General features: G+C 41.2%; 1 protein-coding gene across 10 annotated transcripts in view; it reads left to right on the forward strand.

The window, feature by feature from the left end:
* Positions 1-21,964, forward strand: part of SEMA6D (semaphorin 6D) — a 129,481-nt gene extending 107,517 nt beyond the window's left edge. For 3 of the 10 annotated variants that reach the window (XM_039723522.1, XM_039723516.1, XM_039723521.1), the window contains exons 2-19: positions 7,186-7,327; positions 7,712-7,823; positions 8,425-8,485; positions 8,594-8,656; positions 8,743-8,844; positions 9,065-9,155; positions 9,433-9,552; positions 9,992-10,080; positions 10,833-11,050; positions 11,159-11,290; positions 11,487-11,642; positions 11,724-11,897; positions 12,613-12,753; positions 12,854-12,931; positions 13,712-13,803; positions 14,141-14,197; positions 16,013-16,180; positions 18,268-21,964. In XM_039723522.1, coding sequence (XP_039579456.1) covers positions 7,219-7,327; positions 7,712-7,823; positions 8,425-8,485; positions 8,594-8,656; positions 8,743-8,844; positions 9,065-9,155; positions 9,433-9,552; positions 9,992-10,080; positions 10,833-11,050; positions 11,159-11,290; positions 11,487-11,642; positions 11,724-11,897; positions 12,613-12,753; positions 12,854-12,931; positions 13,712-13,803; positions 14,141-14,197; positions 16,013-16,180; positions 18,268-19,571 — 3,267 coding nt within the window. In that variant the 5' untranslated portion in view covers positions 7,186-7,218 and the 3' untranslated portion in view covers positions 19,572-21,964. The remainder of the gene's footprint in view (positions 1-7,185; positions 7,328-7,711; positions 7,824-8,424; positions 8,486-8,593; positions 8,657-8,742; positions 8,845-9,064; positions 9,156-9,432; positions 9,553-9,991; positions 10,081-10,832; positions 11,051-11,158; positions 11,291-11,486; positions 11,643-11,723; positions 11,898-12,612; positions 12,754-12,853; positions 12,932-13,711; positions 13,804-14,140; positions 14,198-16,012; positions 16,181-18,267) is intronic. The other 7 variants (XM_039723517.1, XM_039723520.1, XM_039723518.1 and 4 more) reach the window with 7 other exon arrangements.
* Positions 21,965-22,465: the final 501 nt, after the last annotated feature.

A 22,465-nucleotide genomic window follows, 5' to 3' on the forward strand; every position in this document is an offset into this window, starting at 1 on the left:
GAGCCACAGCTGCTCTCCCCAGCAGGGTGGCTTTGCTTTTCTGGAGTTGGGGTCAGGGCAGGAGTAGGAGTTCCTGCTGCCAGAACTGCCCATGGCCAGGAATTAATGGAGGATCAGTGCCCAGAGTATGGAACAAAGGTCACTGTACTGACATTCTCTGCACCAGTCCCTGGACACCTCCACAAATAAATTTAGTATATCCTAGGGCAGTCCCAGTGGGGCATGAGCAGTTTGAATTAACGAAATGCAGGTCTGCTAAAATGGTGGATCCAGAGCACTGCATAAGTTAGAGCACCTTGCACTCCATCACTGATAGCCCAGCTCTGGCAAGCTTGCAAGGAAAGCATGTCTTGCAGGAGTTTGCAAAACAGAACAGATTTGACCATAGGTGTGAGCTGAAATCCAAGGTTGGTTTCAGGTGCAGGACTTTTCATGTCACCCTTGTAAGAGAAGGTAGTTAACATTCAGTCTCAAAAATTAACTTAAAATAACCATAATTGAGGCAATCACTTACAGTTTGCTTAGCATTTTATTTCCTTTCCTGCTGAAACTATCTGGTGTTCAAGTAAATTTCTGATCACAGGAGAATTTAGCCCTCAAAGTGCTTCTAATCAACCACTAAACACTTGCATCATTAAAAGTCACCCCAGCCATTTTGCAAGTTCTGTCAACTCATTCTAGAGCAAGAGGGGTGCGCTTGCTGCAACGTTCAAAGCCTGCAAACAACTGAAGTGTAGCTGGCAGTGCCATAAGCCAATTAAGATGAAAGCTGTGATACTCACTGGTAGGGTTTCATCACTTTAATATTAAACTATCTTTTTTTACTTAGGCATAGATCAAGAGGTGTTAATGCAGAATCCTTAAAAGAAGTCAAGTATTATCTTAAAATAACAGACCTGTTATTTGCACTTTCATGCTCAATTAATATCTCAGCTCTAAATATCCTAATTTTTTTTCCTCAGAGCTGCAGACTTTAAAGTTGTTATAAAAAGTAAGGATGGCTGCATACTCCAACTTTACATTTGGGTGTAAGTTTATAGGACAGAAAGAGATTTTATTACCTATTCATTCATACGAAATCATGCCTCATGTTTTTCCTGAAAGGGACTGCAAGAATTAAGTACCTTTCTTTCATTATAGCCACAGATATTTTCCTGTGTTATTTGATAATTAGCTGAAACAATCTGTCACCAAATTCCACAACATGGATTTATCACATCATAGAGAATCTCTAAGATTTGAATGTACTGTAAATCTCTGTGTCAGGCATTGCCTTCAGGAACTTTATTGAAGTCAGCCTTCATTAGAAGTAACACATAGTGGAATGACATTAAAAAGAATTATAAAGAAAATCACACTTGCATTGATGCTGGCTGTTGTATCCCTGTTTTGGGAGGACTTGCCACACTATAATGCAATTGCATCATTGGAAAACCTATGTATAGATATGACCTAAAATGGGAATCTAATCCTCTGCCTTTCCTATCAGAAATACTGATACAGATTTTTAAGGCAAATGTTGCATTCTATGTGGAATACTTTCTGGCTTGTAAGCAAATGACTCATGATACACATTTCACACACTAAGACATTGGAAAATAAAAGACCAAGACCAAAAAATAGAGATAGGAAAAAGAATTGTTAGCTCCCCCTCTAGAGTTTGAAGCACCAGACCCTGTGCCATGCTGGTCTTATATTTTGACTCAGATGGTAAAAAAAGGCTCTATTTTCATATTTTGATTGCCTGGTTCCCCCAGTGCGTGGCTCTGCTCTGGAGTTATTTTATTCCAGTCACAGCAGGGATGAGGTGCTGTTCTGGCTGAATGTTCTGGTGCATCTGTGGTTGCCAATGTGTACATTTCTACATGTCTAGGGCACCCCTGAAGGCAGCCTGTACCACCTTCATGGATTTTCTTCTGAATGTTTTGCCTTCTGAAAGGATTGACCTGGTTGACAAACTGAAATTGAGCGACACTCCCTTTCTGTACTCTGCACTCACTGGTGAGCTGTGTTCTCTCTGCAGCTGACTCAAGGAGTTGAACTTCTCCCACCTGGCAGCAGTTACCATCAGCAAGTAAACTCAGGTGCAAATCCTTAGCCCCATTAAGCAGAGTCACTGCCAGCAGGCTTTTATCTCCATGAAGCCCAGAACTTGAACCATACCCTTTTCAGGTAGTGTTTTTTAACTGCTGTTAAAACTGCTGTAGACCATAAGTGATTTGTACATCAAAAGATAATCCCTGATAATCCCTGAGGCTGCAGTAAACAAGATTTTTAACCTTTCTACACTAGTCCTTTGCATCCAAAAAAAAGGGGAGAGGTTCTAAACACAAGTAAGTTCCCATTCAGCCTTTATTTGGGTGCAGGTGGAATCTGTGACTTGCTCTAGCCTGCCCAATAGATCTTTGTTGCTTGAGTGTTCTTCTGGTTGAAGAGCTTCAAGGCACTGCTTTGGCCAAGGGCTCAGTGCCTGAAGCCAGTGTCCAAGGGTGCCCCGTGTCCCTCAGCAGGGCTTGGCTCAGGGGAAGTTGCTGGGTTTTGCACGAGATCAGCTTTGCTCTGCATCATGGACTGAAGTCTCAGCTGTAGGCCCTAAGAAACTTGTTGAACATCTGTAAACAAGCAGCAGTAAAAATTTTTTTGTTTTGGTTTAACTTTTATTATTAGAGTGGTTTCATGCTCAAAATTTCAGAAGGTACCATCTGAGAAAGATGCTAGTCAGTGCCTTTGCACTAATTAGTGCCCTCAGGGAGCCATTTGCATTCAGGAAGAAACAGAGGACAGCAGGGATTTCCCGATTTGTCCGAGTCCAGTCAGCTGGGATTGTGGGAAACCACATCAACATAAATTGACTAGGCTCAGCATATTACTAATCAATTCTGCCTGTCCCCTCTCAACATTATGGCCAACTTGTACTTCCAAGCACAGAGGGGATCCTTGGTCTCACCTGACAGCCTGGGTCTGCTGGAGCAGGAAGGTGATGTAGTCATTTAGTCAGCTTTTGTTATTGCAGCCCTTTTCTCCATTCCTTGACAAACTCTCCACAAATGAGCTAACTTTTAGGATGTATCTTTTGTTCTGTCTTGAACTTAAGCCTGGATTTGCTGTACTGCACTCCTGTCTGTGCTTAGCATTTTGGGAAGCGTTTATCGTGTTAAGATTTTAAAGAATTTTTAAGAATTTTTTTTCCAGTAAGTAGAAAATATTGCATCAGTCTGGTTTGGAGCCATTTTATATGTTGCTTCTCCCCAGCTGGCTGAACGCCCTTTCCCTTCCCCCTTCTCTTTTACGTGGCAGTGCACGGAAAGATGATTGATGGAGCGTCACCAGCACGTTGTCAAAGGCTGGAATAGATTAATGGGCAAGAAACACCAGCCTGTTCCCCTTCATGTGTGATTGTTTGAAGGCAGGCTCATATTTTAACAGGAATTATATCCTGCTTCTCTGGATTCCCCCAATCAGGAACTGAAGGATGGGATTTCTATCTGAGATTGAAAGGTGGCAGCCACAAAGAGCCAGTTTATTACTTGGGACAACTGCCTGCCTCCCACCTGACCAACAGCATCTCCCTGAGGCCTGTTTCAGGCAGGTTGCTCGCCTCCTTAACAAGGTGGATTTTTGCCACCAGTTAACATTTACACCTCTAGTTCTTTCTCCTTGCAGACACAGCTCATTATGGCACAGGCCACGTGGCCAGAGGAGCTCTGATCTGTAACCCAATTTTCACCTGAGGGACACTGCTCAGTGTGCCTGTGCTGCAGGGAAGGAGCACATCTGACCCCAAGCAGCTCACAGCCTTTGAAAAAGCTCTTTTGGTGGTTGGCCTGGGCCACAAAGTCAGCCTTGATCTGTGCCTCAATTCCCCAGCTGCAAAACAAGGATAGCAATATGGTAATTTCCAAACATTACACTTGCCATGGATTATTTTCTAGCAGAAATGCTAGGAATGCAATTTATAAGAGAAATTAATCAAAGACTGGGCTGAATCCTGGCAGGGGAAAATAAACCCAGAGTATGAATGTTTTCTGCATTTTCTTGAAGGTAGACACTGCCAGCATTTCGTAATCAGCTATTGCAGGCCTAACAGATATTTCAGCATTGTTATTTGTAGTCCCCAGTAGTGGCCTCCACTAAAAGGTTTGAATGTGGCAGGAATTGCATCTTTCACACCAGTCTATCTGTGTCTACCAGAAGGCTACACCTGGCTGTCATAAACCCCTGCTCCAAGGGCTAGATGGAGCCCATTTTTCTGATTGTCCAGGAAACAGCTGTACTTCCCAGTTTATTCTCTTCAGTGGTTCTGATCTCAAGCCTGTGTCCAACCAGATAAAAGCTGCATTTAAGAGCCTCTTGAAGCAGGTGCATTTTCTTTTCATATGTAGCTGGAAAACAGAGCTACTGTTAATATTCTTTTAGTAATTTTACAAGCTAAATTATAAAGAAATGTCTACTTGTTGCCTGGCTGGTGCGAAGTGATTACCTGTGGTTTGCTAATCCAGTGCAGCTCTTTGTCTGCTTTTCTGTCTTGTTGTGACAAAGGTCTGTGCTTCATGTCAGTATTTTCTTTGATAGAGATTTGCAACAGGTGATGTTTAGTTAGAAAAGAGTGCTGAACATAACTATTCCTGCTCTGTATCTTCTTGGAGTTCATCTCTGGAGTATCCTGAGATGTTTGAGGGTTTTTTGGGGAATGTGAGTTTGTTTCTGCTCTGCATGCAGCCTCTGGGGAAGCACATCCTCTGGATTTACATTTACAAAACATTGCATTCTTTTAGGGAGTTTGATACCTTGCCTGAATTTGAATCTGTTTGAGAGCACTGATACTTTGTTTACCTGGCATTTCAGTTGTTTCCTGTTTGCTTTTGTGACAGTTTGCTGCATCTTGGTCATAATAATCATGACATAAAAACAAGTTGCCCTTTGACAATTGTGACCTAAAAATAAATTGCCCTTTTTTCTGCAGCCATTTCCTGGAGTCCAGAAGTCAGTATCTGCCTCTGTAAGGCAGGTTACATGGAAGTTTTGTAATTGTCAGCCCAGTCCATTCTTCCCAGATGGAGCAATGGAAGAAAAAAGAAACTTCCTATTCCATGCCCCTGCTTGGTACAGGTGGAACTTGTACAGTTTGCAAGTTGTGTGCAGTTTGAAGCCGGGCCAGGGTCTCTTTGAGTCATGATGTGGGCCACAAGCAGCCTCATCTTCTATGCTGACTGCAGCCTACATGTCTGGGAGAGCTTCTTGCTCTTTGGCAATTTGTATTCATTTGTTCTCCAAGAAAACAAGGCTTCAGGGAAGACTTTTACTAAGCACCTTATAGATGTTACTGTGCACCAACTCGACATGCACTTTATGTGTCTCCCCTTTCAGTGGAAAAGGAGTGGGCTGGATATTTGGAGCCTGCTTTTCCTTACAAAAAGCCCCCAAAAAAAAAAGATTGTGTAAGCATTAATGATTTGTTATTGTGTCTGGGAGCCACAGTGCTGCGGGACTTTGCTCTAATGGTGCTTTCACAAGAAAGAACTAATTTGACTAACTTTATTAATTCCAGTTTGTTTTAAGTTTGCTCATTAGTAATTTAACGCAAGATGCTTCAGCTGAAGAGGCCATGTCAGGACAAGGAAGAGCAGAGGGAAAGTGCCAGGAATCATTAGTGTTTATTAACCACTGCACTCATCAATCTTGACTAAGAGCACAGCCCATTCGTTCTGGACTGGTGGACTGAAATACAGAAATATCATTAACAGTGAAAATGCTTCTTTCCAGGTCAGTCTGTAATGGGCAGGCATCCAGACAACACCCCCACCCCATCCCCAAATGTTCCCAGCCGTTCAGCTGGTCTCCTCACAGTGCAGCCTGAACTGACAGCACAGCAGCCTCTGGAAGGAGGAAGCCCTGCCCCTAGCCAGCCATAGTATCAATTAATAAATACAGCATTTTCGTCCCCCATAAGCATTACTGAAAGGTTAAGTGTTGTTATGAAGGGGTTTTTTAATTGCTTTTCAAATTATTAAATGATTAATACTTTTGTGCTTTGCTGGATCAGGTCTGGCACTTTATGTTGGCAACATATTCTTCTCACTGAAAGTCTTGAAACATTAAAATGTAAAGGTTTCTCTTTTTTTTCCTGTTTAGACAAAGTGTTTAATAATCAATTTCAGCAACTGCAAGGCACTGAGCTGATGACTCAGAGCTCTGACCTGTGAGTCGGGGCTGAATGAATGCCTCCAAATGGTTGGAGGAAGGAATAATACTACATTTGCCAGGTTTCTGATGAGAAATATGACCCCTGCCCAGTCCACTTGCAGTCATTAAGGATCACATTTCACTTAGAGATGTGTTTTCTTGCATCCTACCCAAATTGCAATTTAAGTAGTTACATTCTGCTCACTAAAATATCCCTGTGGTTTAATTGAAGAAGTTATGTTTCCCTTCCCCTCTTAAAAGCTTTGTTGTATAATGTTGTGGTGCTGTCGTGATCTGTGCTGTCTGATCTGCAGAGCACACACACACAACCCCCAGGTGAAAGCTGCTGAAGCCTTCAACAGTAGGAGGTAGAACGAGGGGGAAAGTGGCATCTTGGGAAGGTGGTTCAGCATTGCATCCCCATTTGAGTCTCTCGCCACCCTTGTGAAGTGTGTGGCAATGCTGTCACACTGCAGGGGCAGCATTTTGCATTTACTTTGCACGTGTGTAAGTCACTGCACAAGGCAGAGCATCAGGTGCCTGCTCCTGGGCATCAGGGCTGTGACAATGGGCACATTGGACTGAGCACTGGGATGGCACAGCCTGGAAACAAGCAATGCCATTAAAACACAGCATGGATGCTCAGACACACTGTGTGTGTCGTGATGTTTTGTGGATCAGATTTAGGTACTTTGGGTAAAGGGTTTGTGTTGGATGACATTCGGTGATTGAGGGGATGGAAAGAGATTGCAGCTTAATTAAAATTCTAATCCCAAGTTTGACAATTTTTCTTGCCAGGTCAGCAGCCTGTATGTTCTATTTCTGATTCTTTGAATTAAATGGGCTGACAGTTGTCATTTCTTCAGAAATGCCTGTAAAACCAGCTAAAAATCAGCAAACATCAACGTGTTTGAGAGCAGCTTCGAGCAGGGCTGTGTCACGCCGCAGTTTCCCATCGGTGTCCCGTGCTGCTGCAGCCTCACCGCTGTGTCCTGTCCGCAGGTAGTTGAGCAGTGCTGTCCCCTGTCCCCAGCCATGAGGCTGCCCGTGCTCTGTGCCTTGGTGACGCTGCTGAGCCTGTCCCGCTGCCGGGCCGTCAGCTTCCCCGAAGACGAGGACCCCATCAACGTCGTGGACTACCACTGTAAGTGATCTGCACACAGTGCTGATAAACACAGGGAAAAAGTTCTAATGCTGATTTTTTTTTTTCCTTGCCCCTGCCACCCCTTCACACAGGATATTATAAATAAATCTGATTGCTTTCAAATTGAAATGTGTTTACTGGCTTTGTATCTTTAATAGAACACTTAATCATTTTCTTAAAAAAGCAATCAGAAATACAGCAATAACTTCAGGAAAAAGAACATTTGCTGACATTAGCCATCTTTTCCTCATTTATATTCAAGCCATTACTCAAGGAATTTAGTTTAAACCCTTCTACACCTAGTATATACAGCTAATCAATGCCATATATTGATTCTTTAGCTCTATAATCCTGAGTGATGGTGTAGCCCATTTTTACTTGCAGATTCAAGGCAATATCCAGTATTTAGAGGACGCCCTTCAGGCAATGAATCTCAGCACAGACTGGACTTCCAACTAATGTTGAAAATTCGAGACACACTTTATATCACTGGCAGGTAATTTTCCTTCACTCAGTTCATTAGATTAAAATTCTTTTCTCTTCTGGTTTTGCATTTATGTGTAAAATTCATTTCGAAAAATGTGCAGAATATGATAAAAATTAGAATTGGGGCAGAATTTCCCAGAGAAATATACCATATCTATGGCCAGTGCATGAAAATTGGATTTGAAGGCTGCACTTACTGTAGTTAAGCTTAAACCAATGATCAAATGCTCTTTTCCCTCTTTTATATTACTGCCCTGCCTGATAAAAACCTCTCCTGATCATTTTAAACTTGGACTGACATCTCAGGGCCGTAGGAAGCGAGGATAACACACTCACATATTTACAGCCCAGGTTAGTTCTCAGCAGAATGGGCAGACACAGATGGACAGCTGGACACTGCAGGTGCTATCTCAGGACCACACCAATAAAAAGCAAAGCCACCCCATGTTACACATGAACAACCTTCTCCCATTTACATTAAACACAGGAAATCCATGAGCATTTCATAGAAGTTGCTGGTCTAACATAACATTCTGAAAATAGATTTAGCTCATCAAATAGAGAGGCACAGAATTAATGAATTTACTGCTGTATTTTTACTTTGCAAACAGGGACCAGGTTTACACTGTAAACTTAAATGAAGTTCCAAAATCAGAAGTTATCCCAAGCAAGGTGAGTAGATACCTGCTGGAAAGGGAGAGGTGTTTTCTTTTGTTTTAATGGGTTAAGAATTTCCTGTGACAAGGAATTCAAATATTCCTTTCTGGTCTGCTTTAACAGAAATTAACATGGAGATCAAAGCAGCAGGACAGAGAGAACTGTGCTATGAAAGGCAAACATAAAGTAAGTTTAGCACATGATAGAAAAATGACACTAGTATTTATTATATACGTGGAATTTGTGATTAATACGTCTTACTCTCTTTTCAGGATGAATGCCATAACTTCATTAAAGTCTTTGTTCCAAGAAATGATGAGATGGTGTTTGTCTGTGGGACAAATGCATTTAACCCTATGTGCAGATACTATCGGGTAAGAGTACTGAAGATGTCATTAGTCTGTTACTGGTTTTGCTTGCACTGGTTATGCCATAGCCAATACATCCAGTGTGCCTGGAGAGTGCTTCAAGGTGAAATAAAAACCGACAGAAGCCAATGTGCTGAATTAAGTTTTGTGAAAAGACAATGTTTTGCTTTTGTGCCAGTGCACAAAATAGAAATGACACTATCACCCATTTATTTTTCTTCTCTAGTTGAATACATTAGAGTATGATGGGGAGGAAATTAGTGGTTTGGCAAGATGCCCATTTGATGCCAGACAAACCAATGTCGCCCTCTTTGCTGGTAAGAACTTTTACTTGTAATGAGTCTAAATGATTAATGACACCAAAGGAGACAGAGAGCTTTTAAAGCAAGCACAGGAAAGCTAAAGGTGTCATGATGCCCCTGCTCTTAAATTTTTTAAAGGGCCTCCAAAGGATTAGAAACTGACCTGTTAATAAATAGGTTACAGCAGTCTGGGGAAGTGTGACAGTAAAGAAATGGGGAAAAATACAGGATAGTCAGAATTCTCTAGATTATTAAAGGCCTCTTAATACCATGTTTTTAACTTCCATTTTAGATGGAAAATTGTATTCGGCAACAGTAGCAGATTTCCTGGCAAGTGATGCTGTTATTTATCGCAGCATGGGGGATGGATCTGCCTTAAGAACAATAAAGTATGACTCCAAATGGATAAAAGGTAATTTGGGGAGTATTTTCCCATACACGTGGCAAATGTAATTTCAGTGGCACAGAAGGTCAGGTTATTCACAGTCAGACTGGTTTACACATATGCTGCTATGTCAGCATGTATGAGGCTTTCAGAATATTAAAAAGCTGCATAATGAAAAAAAAAAAGACAAAATTTTTGTTAAATTCTTCAACAAATGAATTTGCAGTAAAAAATACCTTAGTTGTAATACAATTTCTATGGGGCCTTATTACACTCCATTAGCCAATCCTAAAGAGTTCAAGCTGATTTAAACTCCACTGTACCTGTATTTGGACATCCTAAAGTATCTGGAAGACTGGAGCTCACCTTGGCTGACCTGGGGAGGAGTTGCCAAGTCTCACAGTGTCACTGTCGTGTGCCCATTGAGCAGTTCTTTGAAGTAACTTTTCCTTGCTCTTTCTTACAGAACCACACTTCCTTCATGCCATAGAATATGGGAACTATGTTTATTTCTTCTTCCGAGAAATTGCTGTAGAGCACAACACTTTAGGCAAGGTCAGTATCATCACCGTGAGCGTTGAGTCACAGCAGAAGGAGCTCATCTTAAAACAGCATCAGGAATGAGCACAGTTCATAATATGAAGAAGGAACTAGGACAAAGCTTGCACAGTTTTATCACGGTTATAATTTACAGGGAGGGGAGAAGAAGAGAATTAGAGCAGTGCATTCTTCCACCAAAAAGCTGTTTCTGTTCTCCGGCCTCGCTGTTAGTGAGCTCGCTACAGGTGTCTTTCAATGTGCTGTTGCCTTAGTGCTGCTGTTGCCTTAACTCTTGTGCCAAGTACTGGAAAAGCTGAGGGTGTTTTCATGCTTATTAAAAAAACAAAAGAAAACAACACAAAAGGAGAGCTTCAAAGAAGTTTCTCTAATGTCCCTGGATATTGAATAATTCAGTCATGCCAGTACAGAGTATAATACTCATGCCTCACCATGGAAGGATATTCTACAATAAATTATTAAATGCCTTACACATGGTTAATTAAAGTCTTTAAATCTCACTAACAATATGATTTTGAAGGTGAAAAGGGTGGGAGCAAACTGTGGAGATGCATTTGCTTGGTGATACATTAAGATGGCTGTGCACTACGAGCTGAACACCATTTGCTTTCATCTTCTCTGTGCAGATAAATGACAGCTTCCTGTTAACAACATTATCTTGGTGTTTCATTAAGAGCTCAGAAACAAGCACTGTTTCCCTTGCATCTCTCAAGCCTCTCTCCCTTTTTCCTTCTTCTTTCCTTTCACAGGCTGTGTATTCCCGTGTGGCACGCATCTGCAAAAATGACATGGGGGGCTCCCAAAGGGTCCTGGAGAAGCACTGGACATCCTTTCTGAAAGCTCGGCTCAACTGCTCCGTTCCTGGGGATTCATTCTTCTACTTTGATGTTCTGCAGTCTATCACAGACATAATAGAAATCAATGGAGTGCCCACTGTCGTGGGTGTATTCACCACGCAGCTCAACAGGTAAGAGATGAGCAACCTTTCATCTAAGGCAGATGTCAGGTTCTCTCTTACACTGAGATTGGTCCCATTGTAATCTGAGTTCTTGAAACTATTTTTCGAATTTCACAGCATCCCTGGTTCAGCAGTGTGTGCTTTCAGCATGGATGACATTGAGAAAGTCTTCAAAGGGAGATTTAAAGAACAAAAGACTCCTGACTCTGTTTGGACAGCTGTACCTGAAGACAAAGTACCAAAGCCAAGGTAAAAGGTTCTTACTCAAAATGTCATAACATTGTCCCTGTAAAGAGCTACCTTAAATCAGCTGCACTCTTGAGTGCCTTGCTGGGTAAAACCCAAAGCAGAGCTTGATGTTTCAGCCATAAGGATGCTCATTAACCGGCTGCCTTCTCTCATTAACTAAAATATCAAGAGGAAAACAATATTGTTCTCATTTCAGACCTGGCTGCTGTGCAAAACATGGCCTAGCAGAGGCTTACAAAACCTCCATTGATTTCCCAGACGAAACGCTCTCCTTCATCAAATCTCATCCGTTGATGGACTCAGCTGTTCCCTCAGTCACTGAGGAGCCCTGGTTTACCAAAACACGTGTCAGGTATGACAGTTCAAAAGTAACACCTGTGAAAAGGAAAACAAAACAACTTGCTGTTAATGATGTGCCTTCTGGTCTTGCTAGATACAGATTGACAGCAATTGCTGTAGACCACGCTGCTGGACCCTACCAGAACTACACAGTCATATTTGTTGGCTCAGAAGCAGGAGTAGTACTTAAAATCTTGGCAAAGACCAGGCCTTTTTCTTTGAATGACAGCATATTACTGGAAGAGATTGAAGCATATAATCATGCAAAGTAAGTATTACCAGAACATCTAAGCTCTTCATCTAGTCCTTGATACCTAGCTAAAAAAGATTATGGTAAACCAGCTCATTATCACCAACATCACCACTTGTTTGTCATTTCATCGTGTTCCTCATGTTGAATAACCTGAAAGTATTTGGTCACTTGCCATTTTGCATGGGTTGAATGAACAACCTAATTCCACTCCAGTGACGTCAGTGACACGGTCTAACTCCCCTGCAAACACTTCTGAAACGTCAGAAGTCCTTGGTGATGTTAAAAAGAAATGATCTGTGCTTATCTTGAGGGTTGCTCAAGAGTGGCTGATAGTGTATAACCTATATCTGATCATTTTAAACTGGTTTATTTTTTGGCACAAAGAATTTGGGAGTGGAAACATTCCAATTAGACTCTACAGCCATCTAATACAGGACTCCTCTTCTGCTCTCTCATGATACTTATGCTGACTGAGAGAACAAAGAAAATGGATTTGGATTTTTTTTTCCTCCATAGTTCAGTGAACTTCTCACCTAAGTGTTAGCAGGAGCCAGAAGCCAGCATTTGATAACTCAGAGGTTTGTTTAGCAATGTCTCAGCAAAGAGTCATAGGTTACATTTATGTATGTGAAAAGTTTCTGTTCAGTAGCTACACAGACAATAAATAAAATGTTTACTGTACAAAGTACTACAGTCATTAAAGCTGCCTGCCCTTGTTTTTTCTGACCAGGTGTAATGCAGAAAGCGAGGAGGACAGAAGAGTCATTTCCCTGCAGCTGGACAGAGACCACCATGCTCTGTTCGTGGCATTCTCCAGCTGCGTCGTTCGACTTCCCCTGAGTCGGTGTGAGCGTCATGGGTCATGTAAAAAGTATGGCTCCATTCCTGAACCCCCCTTAAAGCAAGGGTACCAACATTTCTTTGGAAGGAAGTAAAACATGCATGATTTTTTGGGGTTTTTCTCTTGCAAGGGCATGTATTGCTTCACGGGACCCGTACTGTGGCTGGTTAGACCATGAGGCGTGTGGAAGAGTGACACCAGGCATGCTGTAAGTACTCCTTTCCAAGTTAGCCCAGCATCTCTAAATATGCTTTACATGAGCTCATGCCCTGTGCTCTTCCCTTGCACACAGTTACTAAATCTCTGGTTTTTTAAAGATTTTTTTTCAGTGGACTGTATCTATAAGAGAACAGAATGCTAAGTCTGGCTTAATTCAGGAACCTCTGGGTGAAGACTTGCTTTCAGTGGGAGTTTTAGATGTGTAGGAGGACAGGCAGACCTGTAGGAAGAGCAGTTGGAAGCAGGAAGTCAAGCAATTGCACCATGCAAACCTCCTTGGAGCAGCTCCAAGAGGACAGGATACAGTATCCCCTCCCAGGCATGCTCATGGTCAGGGCACAGGCAATTGCAAATATGAAAGCACAGGATTCACAGTGGGAAGAGCAAGGTTGGAGCTGGGGTGTTATATATGCATACCAAAGGCATTTTGCACAAATCAAGTCTGTAATATATGGTGCACTGGCAGCTGTATCTTAAAAAGAGGCCTTTGTAGCCAGCCAGTGCAAACTTTAACTGGTATAATTGGATGGTTGTATCTAAACCCAAGAGCATGCCCAATGGAGAAGACATGATGCAGTTGTTAAAAAATGGGATTGTTTTTCTTCTATTTCCTGGCATGAGCACACAGAGATAGTTTTAAAGCCGGACTATCCTGTACATTTTGTACAGTCCTTTGGGCCATACACTGGCTTTTATGTATGTTTCCATCTGCTGCTTCCAGGAAAAAAAAAATCTCCATTTGTATCCTTACTAATACTGTTAATTGCAGGTTCTCTTTGTTTGTTTCATACAACCACAGCACTGGAGGATACGTACAAGATGTCGAATATGGCAACACGGCACAGCTTGGGGACTGCCATGGTAAGGCACAGTCACTGCTGCTCCTTTGGAGTGTCTCACCATAGTCTGTGGCCACACCTCACTGTGGATGTTAAATTTCTGATGAGCTTTTCAGTAACATGATGAACACATCACCTGGTGTTACTGTGAATGTTCACAAAGCTGAGCTTTTAATCCTGGGTGGCAGAGTCTTTCCTTCACCAGTTTACAGCTATTTGGGGTCTACAGCAAAGTATTGAAGAATTTATTTTTTGTAACCAGTGATATTTTAGTTTTTATTTTCCATTACTCAGGTTTGAGATCTTTTGCTTTCTTTTTGTTACTTTTTACTGATTACTTGTTCCTTTAATTCTTTTAGAAATTTTGCCTACTACAGCTACACCAGATTACAAAATATTTGGCGACCCAACATCTGGTTAGTTTTTTTTAATTTTTTTGAATTAATGACCTTTACTTTCCTTCAGTTCAGCATTTTCAGCCCTTTTTTCCTTCCTTTTGCACAGTTGGCAATCCTCCATTTTTGTGCTTTTACTCATGTTCCCACTGATGGTAAAGATAGTCAGACTCTTCTCACTCAGCACTTCACCCTGTGTAGCCGCATGTTAACAGCTCATTATTTATTGAGACATCTTTTATTAAAGAGCCTGATTAACATAGATGACATCTTCACTGCACGAAGTCCACTAAGCTTTACTCTTGATCCCCAGCCATGCGTTTGTGAATGCCCCTCTTGGTCATCTCTAGTAGATGAATGGCAGAACTTCATCATCTTCCTCCTTACCTCTCCTTTTCTCTTTTCCTTCTTTCCCAGCAAGCTTTTTGCGCAAATACACATTTTCTAAAATGTGTATTTCTTTATTTTTGAAATGCTTTAAGTAGTTTATGCTAATGGAAAAAAAATTTAACATCACGAACTGTGTAGCTGAATGAGAAATTGTGTAGATAAAAGTGGCTTAGAAAAAATGTTGTGCATTGTTTTCAGATGGACTTTTGCATCCTTTTCTCCTCCAGTGATTTTTCTAATAAGGTGTTCACCACCAGCCCCTGGTGTTCAGGGCCACCCAGTGCTCCTCTGTTGAACTCAAGAGCAGAACCTGTGTTGACTTCAACAGGAGCAAGACTCAGGCCTTACTTTCCAGTCTTTGCTTTTGGAACTTGGGTCTTTGCTTTCAAACCAAGGGCACATTTCTGGCTGACAAATAGGACAATAATCTGTCTGTATGTTAAATTTGTAAGAGTGCAACAAGAACATTATTTGTGGTTTGATTTCTGACATTTTCACTTCTGTAACTTGACAAGAAGTAATGTTTGAGACAAATATTTTCCAGATCTATTTACCCACAATGCAAGTTAGAGACTCACTTAAGGAAACAAAACAAAACCAAACTGTCACACAGAAATGCTCCCTGGCTTTATGAGTGTTTATCAACTGAATTTTCAAAGTGGTATTTTATGACACAGATACAATTGAACCTTATTTTAAAGTCCTGAATGAGTGTGTTTTTGAAGTACATTTCTCAAGTCTGATCTCAAGCCATAGACTTTCCTGCCTAAACCTACTGGGACAGTGAACACAAAATACTCAAGGGTGCAAATGAGACTGGACTGTAAACCCAATTTTGGGTTTCCTCCTCTGTGCATTTTCATGTAGGCTGTGGTGGGTCTGTTCAGCAAACATATATTAAAGAGGAGCCAGAATCTCTGCAGGATTGTTCCTTAGGAACCATTACAAAATAGGGGTTAAAAACATTCCTTTTATCCCCACCTGCAGAAATGGCTCATTCAGCAGTTCCTGGTATACCATAATAGCAGTAATGGAGCTGATCTGGTTTCTCAGGCATAACCTGTCATGAGTGTGCATCGTTCCAAGTAACTTCTTTTTTTTTAAAGATGTTTAAAAGGCAGCCAAGTATGCTGTCTCCAGTGAAGAATATAGCAATTAAGTAGACTAAGTTGTGTTTTTCACCCCCACAGTTGCTTACTTTAACTTTTGCACTGGTTTCACAGTTGACTTCTCTGGCTTTTTGGCTAGCAGCAGTTGAAGTGTAAATGTACTATTTTCATACTTCCAGTTTGGAAGTAATGGATTTTAATCAGCCATCTGTACTTCTGCAGAGTGTAAGGGGGGATCACATTTTGCTCTGACATGTAACTCCCATAAAATACTGTGTCCAGCTATAGCTTAGATGTGCCATGAAACACATTAATAAAAATCTGTTTGCCACCACAGACATGGAGTTCTCCTCAGCTTCCATTACCACAATGGCAAGTATCCCAGTTATATCACCTAAAGTGATTGGTTCCTGGAAACCTAAAGTGACTGGCTCTCGGAAATTTGTAGTTCAAGATGACCCAAACACTTCTGATTATTCTGATCCATTATCAGGTGTCCCAAAGGGTAAGGCCTTACCAGGGAATACATTGCAGCTGAATGGAAACCTGATAGTCTCAACATTGTCTAAGGCTTAAGTTAAATGTAACAGCTATGATTGTTGGGCTTTATTTTACACCCATTTCCTGTGAATACGCAGACAGTGCAATCATGTTTTTCATACCTACTTATCCCATGGACAAAGTGCTGCTTAGAGCTTATAATGGGAAACACAGATTCTAAGCTCAGCTTTTTAATCCTGGAGTGGTCCAAAACTTCCATTGAAATCAATGGCAGTTCTGGATACATTAAAAAAAATACCTTCTGCACCTCTGTTTATTGTTTTCAATCTTAAACTGTTTAAGCAGTAACCTAAACACTGGCCTAGACTGTTAGTCCTCATGAATGGTTGCTTATGTTTTGGGTTTTTTTCATTTGGATTGGGGGTGGTGGCAAAACAGAACACAAAGCAGAGCCACATGAGACATCTGTGTGTTCAATGGGGTGTATCCCAAACTCTGCTTGCCTGGAACATGGTCTTGAACAAGGGTCAGAGTAGGAAAGTGCTGAATTTTTATCCTCTGGGTATGAGCATCAGTTTAGAGATGATCTCAGTACATAGTGAGACATCCAGAGGTTTTAAGCTGAACACAAGAAAGCTATTCTGCCTGTAGTTCATCTTTCTCTAGCCATTCTTTCAGCTAAGTGAGCCTTTGATTAGGCTTTTATGGCAATTGAGTCTTTAATTCAATAGGACTACTGCAGTCAACCACAGAATCAAGAAGCTTCCAATCCCCTAACCAAAATTTAACCCAAGTCTCTCTCAATGCATAGCACAGCAAGGTGACAGACATGTTTGCACAATTCTGTATTTACTGAAAAAATCTCACCAGCCAAAAACCATTTCTGTTTTATTACCATTCACCAAAGCATATCAGGTTTCCTATCAGCCATTATGGCCGTGCATTTGTCATTTTAATTTGTTGCAGTTATTTTCTGTTTTGCTTTAAGTTTTTATCATCTGCTCTTGGTTCTGAATCACATTTTGTGTCATAGCTATTAGTGAACTTTACTCATGTTTTCCTTCTGCTTCTGCACAGTGCCATTAAAACCTGTAACCCTGAACATTAACAATATTCAAAGGCCTTGCCTCTAACAAAAAGTGGCTCTGTTTCTTCCCTCTTGCTCTTTCATTTTAACATCTCTTGGGATAGCAACAGAATTACTTTCATTAAAAACTAACATTGTCTTAGCTGCAAGATGTCTGTGGTTGCTTTAAAAAATCTAAAAAAAAATCAAAGGGAGCTTGTTAATACCCAAATAAAAAAATTAATCAAATATTCAATTTCTTGGTCTAAGCTAAAAGTTTCTAAATTTTAACATTCTCTAATAATTTAACCTAAGTTTTTTTTATAATGTTATGCAAGTATTTATGTTTGTTATTGGTAAAAAATAAAAATCAGTGCTCTCACAGAATCACATTATCTTCAAACTTGGACATGTATAATGAGTGCAGGTGTGCCACTCCAGGACTAGCAGCCTGGGAGTGGAGCAGTTTACAAGTTTTCTACTGTATTCCATTAGCGTGGCTGTGACAATGCAGTATATATGTTATACATTTTTACACAACATTTGCATAATCCTGTCTCTCCTTTGATACTGATTTATGAGTTGGGCAGGAAAGTGAGAGAGAAATCCATCTATGAGTTATTAATTGCTGTCTGGCCCAATAGGACCTTCTAACCTCAATTTTCCAGCAGAAATCATTAATGTTAATAACATAAGGCCCCTATTTGTGAGCCTTAAAGGAAATTTGGGGACAGGCTAAACAAAACATAAGGAGAGAAGCTGCAACAGGCATTCCTCATTATCAGAGAAAATGGACAGTCTTCATTTGGCCTTGTCCATGCACACACAGTTATTTTATAATTTTTCTAAAATTATTTGCATTCACCAGAGGAGTAGATTTCAGGATGCTACTGAGTTACACCAACACCACAGCCAGAGCACTTAAAAACACTTGATAGACACTTCCATGAGGAAGGGTTCCTTCTTCTAAAATGTGTCAGTATGAAATACCTGTGGATTTATGATATCCTACCTGTCTTTTGCAGGTGTGAGGTGGGAAGTACAATCAGGAGAGTCCAACCAAATGGTACATATGAATGTCCTAATCACTTGTGTCTTTGCTGCTTTTGTCCTGGGAGCCTTTATTGCGGGAGTGGCCGTTTACTGTTACCGGGATATATTTGTCCGGAAATCCAGGAAAATACACAAAGATGCAGAGTCGGCTCAGTCCTGCACTGACTCCAGCGGGAGCTTTGCCAAACTGAATGGGCTGTTTGACAGCCCTGTCAAGGAGTATCAGCAGAACATCGATTCACCCAAACTGTACACAAACCTGCTGACCAGCAGAAAGGAGTTGCCTCCAAACGGCGATACCAAGTCCATGATGATGGATCACAGGGGACAGCCTCCAGAATTAGCTGCACTTCCAACTCCTGAATCTACTCCAGTTCTCCAACAAAAGACTCTGCAGGCTATGAAGAGTCAGTCGGACAAAGCGCATGGGAACCTCAATGCTTCACGAAAGGAAACCCCTCTAAAAAGCCCTCAGTTTTTTCCTTCTAGTCCTCCACCCCACTCTCCTCTAAGTCATGGACATATTCCCAGTGCTATTGTTCTTCCCAATGCTACCCATGACTACAACACATCTTTCTCAAATTCTAATGCGCACAAGGTGGACAAAAAGATGCAACATATTGATCATCCACTTACAAAATCATCCAGCAAAAGAGACCACAGGAGATCTGTTGATTCCAGGAACACCCTGAATGATTTTCTGAAACACTTAAATGAAACTACTAATAATCCCAAAGCAATTATGGGAGATATTCAAGTGGCCCACCAGACTTTAATGCTGGATCCAATGGGCAATATGTCTGAGATCCCACCTAAGGTTCCCAACAGGGAGGCGTCTTTATATTCTCCTCCATCGACTCTGCCGAGAAACAGTCCCACAAAACGAGTGGATGTTCCCACCACTCCTGCAGTACCAATGACCTCTTTGGAAAGGCAGAGGAGTTATCACAAAAATTCTTCACAGAGGCACTCAATATCTGCCCTTCCTAAAAACTTGAACTCACCAAATGGTGTTTTGTTATCCAGACAGCCAAGTATTAATCGTGGGGGGTACATGGCTCCCACGGCAGGCACTAAGATGGACTACATGCAAGGGACGCCTGTCAGCGTTCACCTCCAGCCTTCCTTGTCCAGGCAAAGCAGCTACACGAGCAATGGCACCCTGCCTCGCACAGGAGTAAAGAGGACACCCTCCCTAAAACCCGACGTGCCACCAAAACCCTCATTCGTCCCTCAGACAACGCCAGTCAGACCACTGAACAAATACAGCTACTAGGACATGTCTGTGCTAAAATGAGTGGGGCACTGACCTGTACAGGTTGTGAAATGATGTTGTGGTAGACACATAAGGCAGAGACTTGCTTGTTACTAAGGAGAACAAAGTGGCCAAAGAAACTGTCTTTACTTGAGCAACATCTGTGTCTAGCCACATGTAGCTGTAGCGAGACTTGGTGTACTTGCTACAAGCAAACACAAAAAAAACAACAAAAAAAAAACAAAGGAAAGTGCTGGTCATTACATTTCTTTTGTTTGGAGCTAAGGAGACATGTAGCACAATGGGGTGGGGGCTACGTTACTGTTCTAAATAGCTAAACAGCAGTTGTTGGGAAAAAATCAGTAAGCAAATACTTGAAAAATGGGTTCCATTTTAGACTGCCATTAAGTGTGGTCATTCCCATTAAATGTGAACATTTTACTATGTATGCATTCACCTTGCCTCTTGCACAAATGTCAGAAAATGGTAATGTCTCAATGAATAGCTGGGTTAATAATCAGTTTGCTGGAATTAAGTCTCTGGCCCAACTGTAGCATTATTTTTTTCTCTCCATGTGTGTGGCATTTTGTTTTTGCCACAGATAAAGCTGTGCGTGTGTGTGGATGTGTGTGTGTACCGTACACACTAGGATGTACTTAGATTCCCATTGCATCTTTTATGCTATGGAATTGTTTACATTGAGCATGACTGAACAAACAGATGACTCTGCCTTCTGCAGCCCGCTGGGCTCAGCTGGAGCCAGCTACGGATGAACTGCGCATCTCTGACAGCCTTCTGAGGGGAACGCCTGGATGAAAGAGTCACCCAGTCAAAGAGTGCAGATTGGTTAATTCCTCATAACTCTGGTATGCTGCTATTGATTCAGAGCTGTGCATTTCAAATCTAGTGTTTTGGGCTGGAACGGGGGAGTTTTACTGTGTTTCCACAGTGCCTCCATCCAAAACCTGGCCACTGTGAACTTGAGCCCCTGTACTTCTCACTGAGGGCAGCTAATAGTCAGTTCACTTGGCAAACGCCTGTGTAACTGGAGAAGGTCACGTTTTTGTTGCATTTAATAACGCCCTATACGCTGATAGACTCTTGTCAATAAAAAAGGAGAAACATTAATTGGCCTGGCAGAAGCAGTCTGTGAAAACTCAACAGTAGTGCAATCAATTTGTTTTTGTTGTGTAAAGTAAGGTTTGTTTTTTTCCAAAGTCATGCAGGTAATGACAATATTCTGTAAATATTATGTGTGAGTTTACCTGAATCTGTGCATTTTGTGCCTTATTCATGCAAATGATAAAAGTACTAAAAAAAAAATTAAATCTGTCAAGTGTTCTCACTATAGCACATATCTCCCGAGTGCCAGTTGTAAAAACCTCTCAACAGCACCCAAAAAAAAAAAAGATAAAATGCAAGAATAATTAATGGTAACTAAAGGCAGCCTACAATCCAAGAAGACAGCAGCATTAAATCACCTTACCATGATAAACATTCCACTCCAGCTCTCTGAAGGATCAAACAGTTATAATGTGAAATCAAATGAGGTTTCTAGGGTAATGGAACACCTGCTAAAGTTGTGTAAGCTATTTAGTAGGGTTTACAGTATCCACTTGCAGCTGATGTTCAACACAGATGGCTATTTTAGCTTGCAAACTACACACTACCACATTGTTTATTGAACATAACTATAGAAATAACCATGGCAGAGGAATATTCATGAATTAGTGGGACAAATAACTGCAACGGGTTTCAGAGACGGTGGAGATTTATATTATGTGTTCAAAGGGGAGAAAAGGTTAGTCACTAAAAACTGGATCTCTGTTACAGAACAAAGAATAAAGGATAGAAGTAGTCATTTTTTTTCTTGTAAGGCTGTAAGGGACATTTATTTCCTGAGACCTCTGGATCCAAAAATCAATGATCTTCCTTCCTAAACACTTCTGTCTTGCAACTAAAACACTACAGATTAATAACTATTAAAATGTACTCAGTTGTCGGAAGACACAAACTGATCCGAATTCACTTTACAAATATTAATACAGACTTGTGTGACCCGGAAGATAAATGTATGTGAACCCTGATAACCTCCTGTAACATTGTGCTGCCTTGTAGATGGTAATGTGAGTTCTCTCAGTATTTATGTTGAAATTTCTAACATTCAACCTAGTCCTTATTCTGTTAATTTAATAATAAAAGATGCTTTATCCATTTGTGCAAAGGTAAACGCAGATTGTATCTTTTTTAATGGTACGGCATAAAAAAGTAACCCTAAAATGAAGCTGCTCTATTACTATAGAGTACTTTAACATGTATAGATATCTTGTAAACTTGTATTGTGGATGTGTAAATAATACGTTCTTTGGGTTTTTAACACCGCATGTAAAGTCAAAATAAAATATTCCCATGTACTGAGTGTGTCATTCATTATTGGTGCAGATGTGTTGTGGATTACTCTGTTTGCCTGCAGCAGCTCTGCGAGGAGAGCACGGAGCCCTCGGCTGCTCCCTGTCCTGTGGGGCTTGTGGAGGTTGGGGTGACACACCAGGGTCCTGTGTGTCCTCTTCACTGAGCTCTGTGTCCCTGGGGCAGTCTGGTAAATACAAAATACAGAGGTAAATACAAAAATCAGACTAACCAGCATGTGGTGGCAGAGCTCAGTCCAGGGTCAGGGCTGCCCACACATCACCAACACCATGCACTGAAGTTCATCCCTGGAGCCCCATCCAGGTGTCAGCTGGGCTTTAGTTCCTGCAAACCTTTCTTATCAAGGTCAAAAAAATACCAATTTTGTGCAAATACAGTACAATTTTGAAAAAAGATATTGTGTTCCTTCTACAATGTGGATGACAAAACACAGCTAATTCCTGGCCAAATTAATTGCTGACTCACGTAGCAGGACATTCCTAAAT

This window comes from Passer montanus, unplaced genomic scaffold (assembly GCF_014805655.1).
Source record: "Passer montanus isolate IOZ18808 unplaced genomic scaffold, ASM1480565v1 scaffold5, whole genome shotgun sequence".
Taxonomy (NCBI): domain Eukaryota; kingdom Metazoa; phylum Chordata; class Aves; order Passeriformes; family Passeridae; genus Passer; species Passer montanus.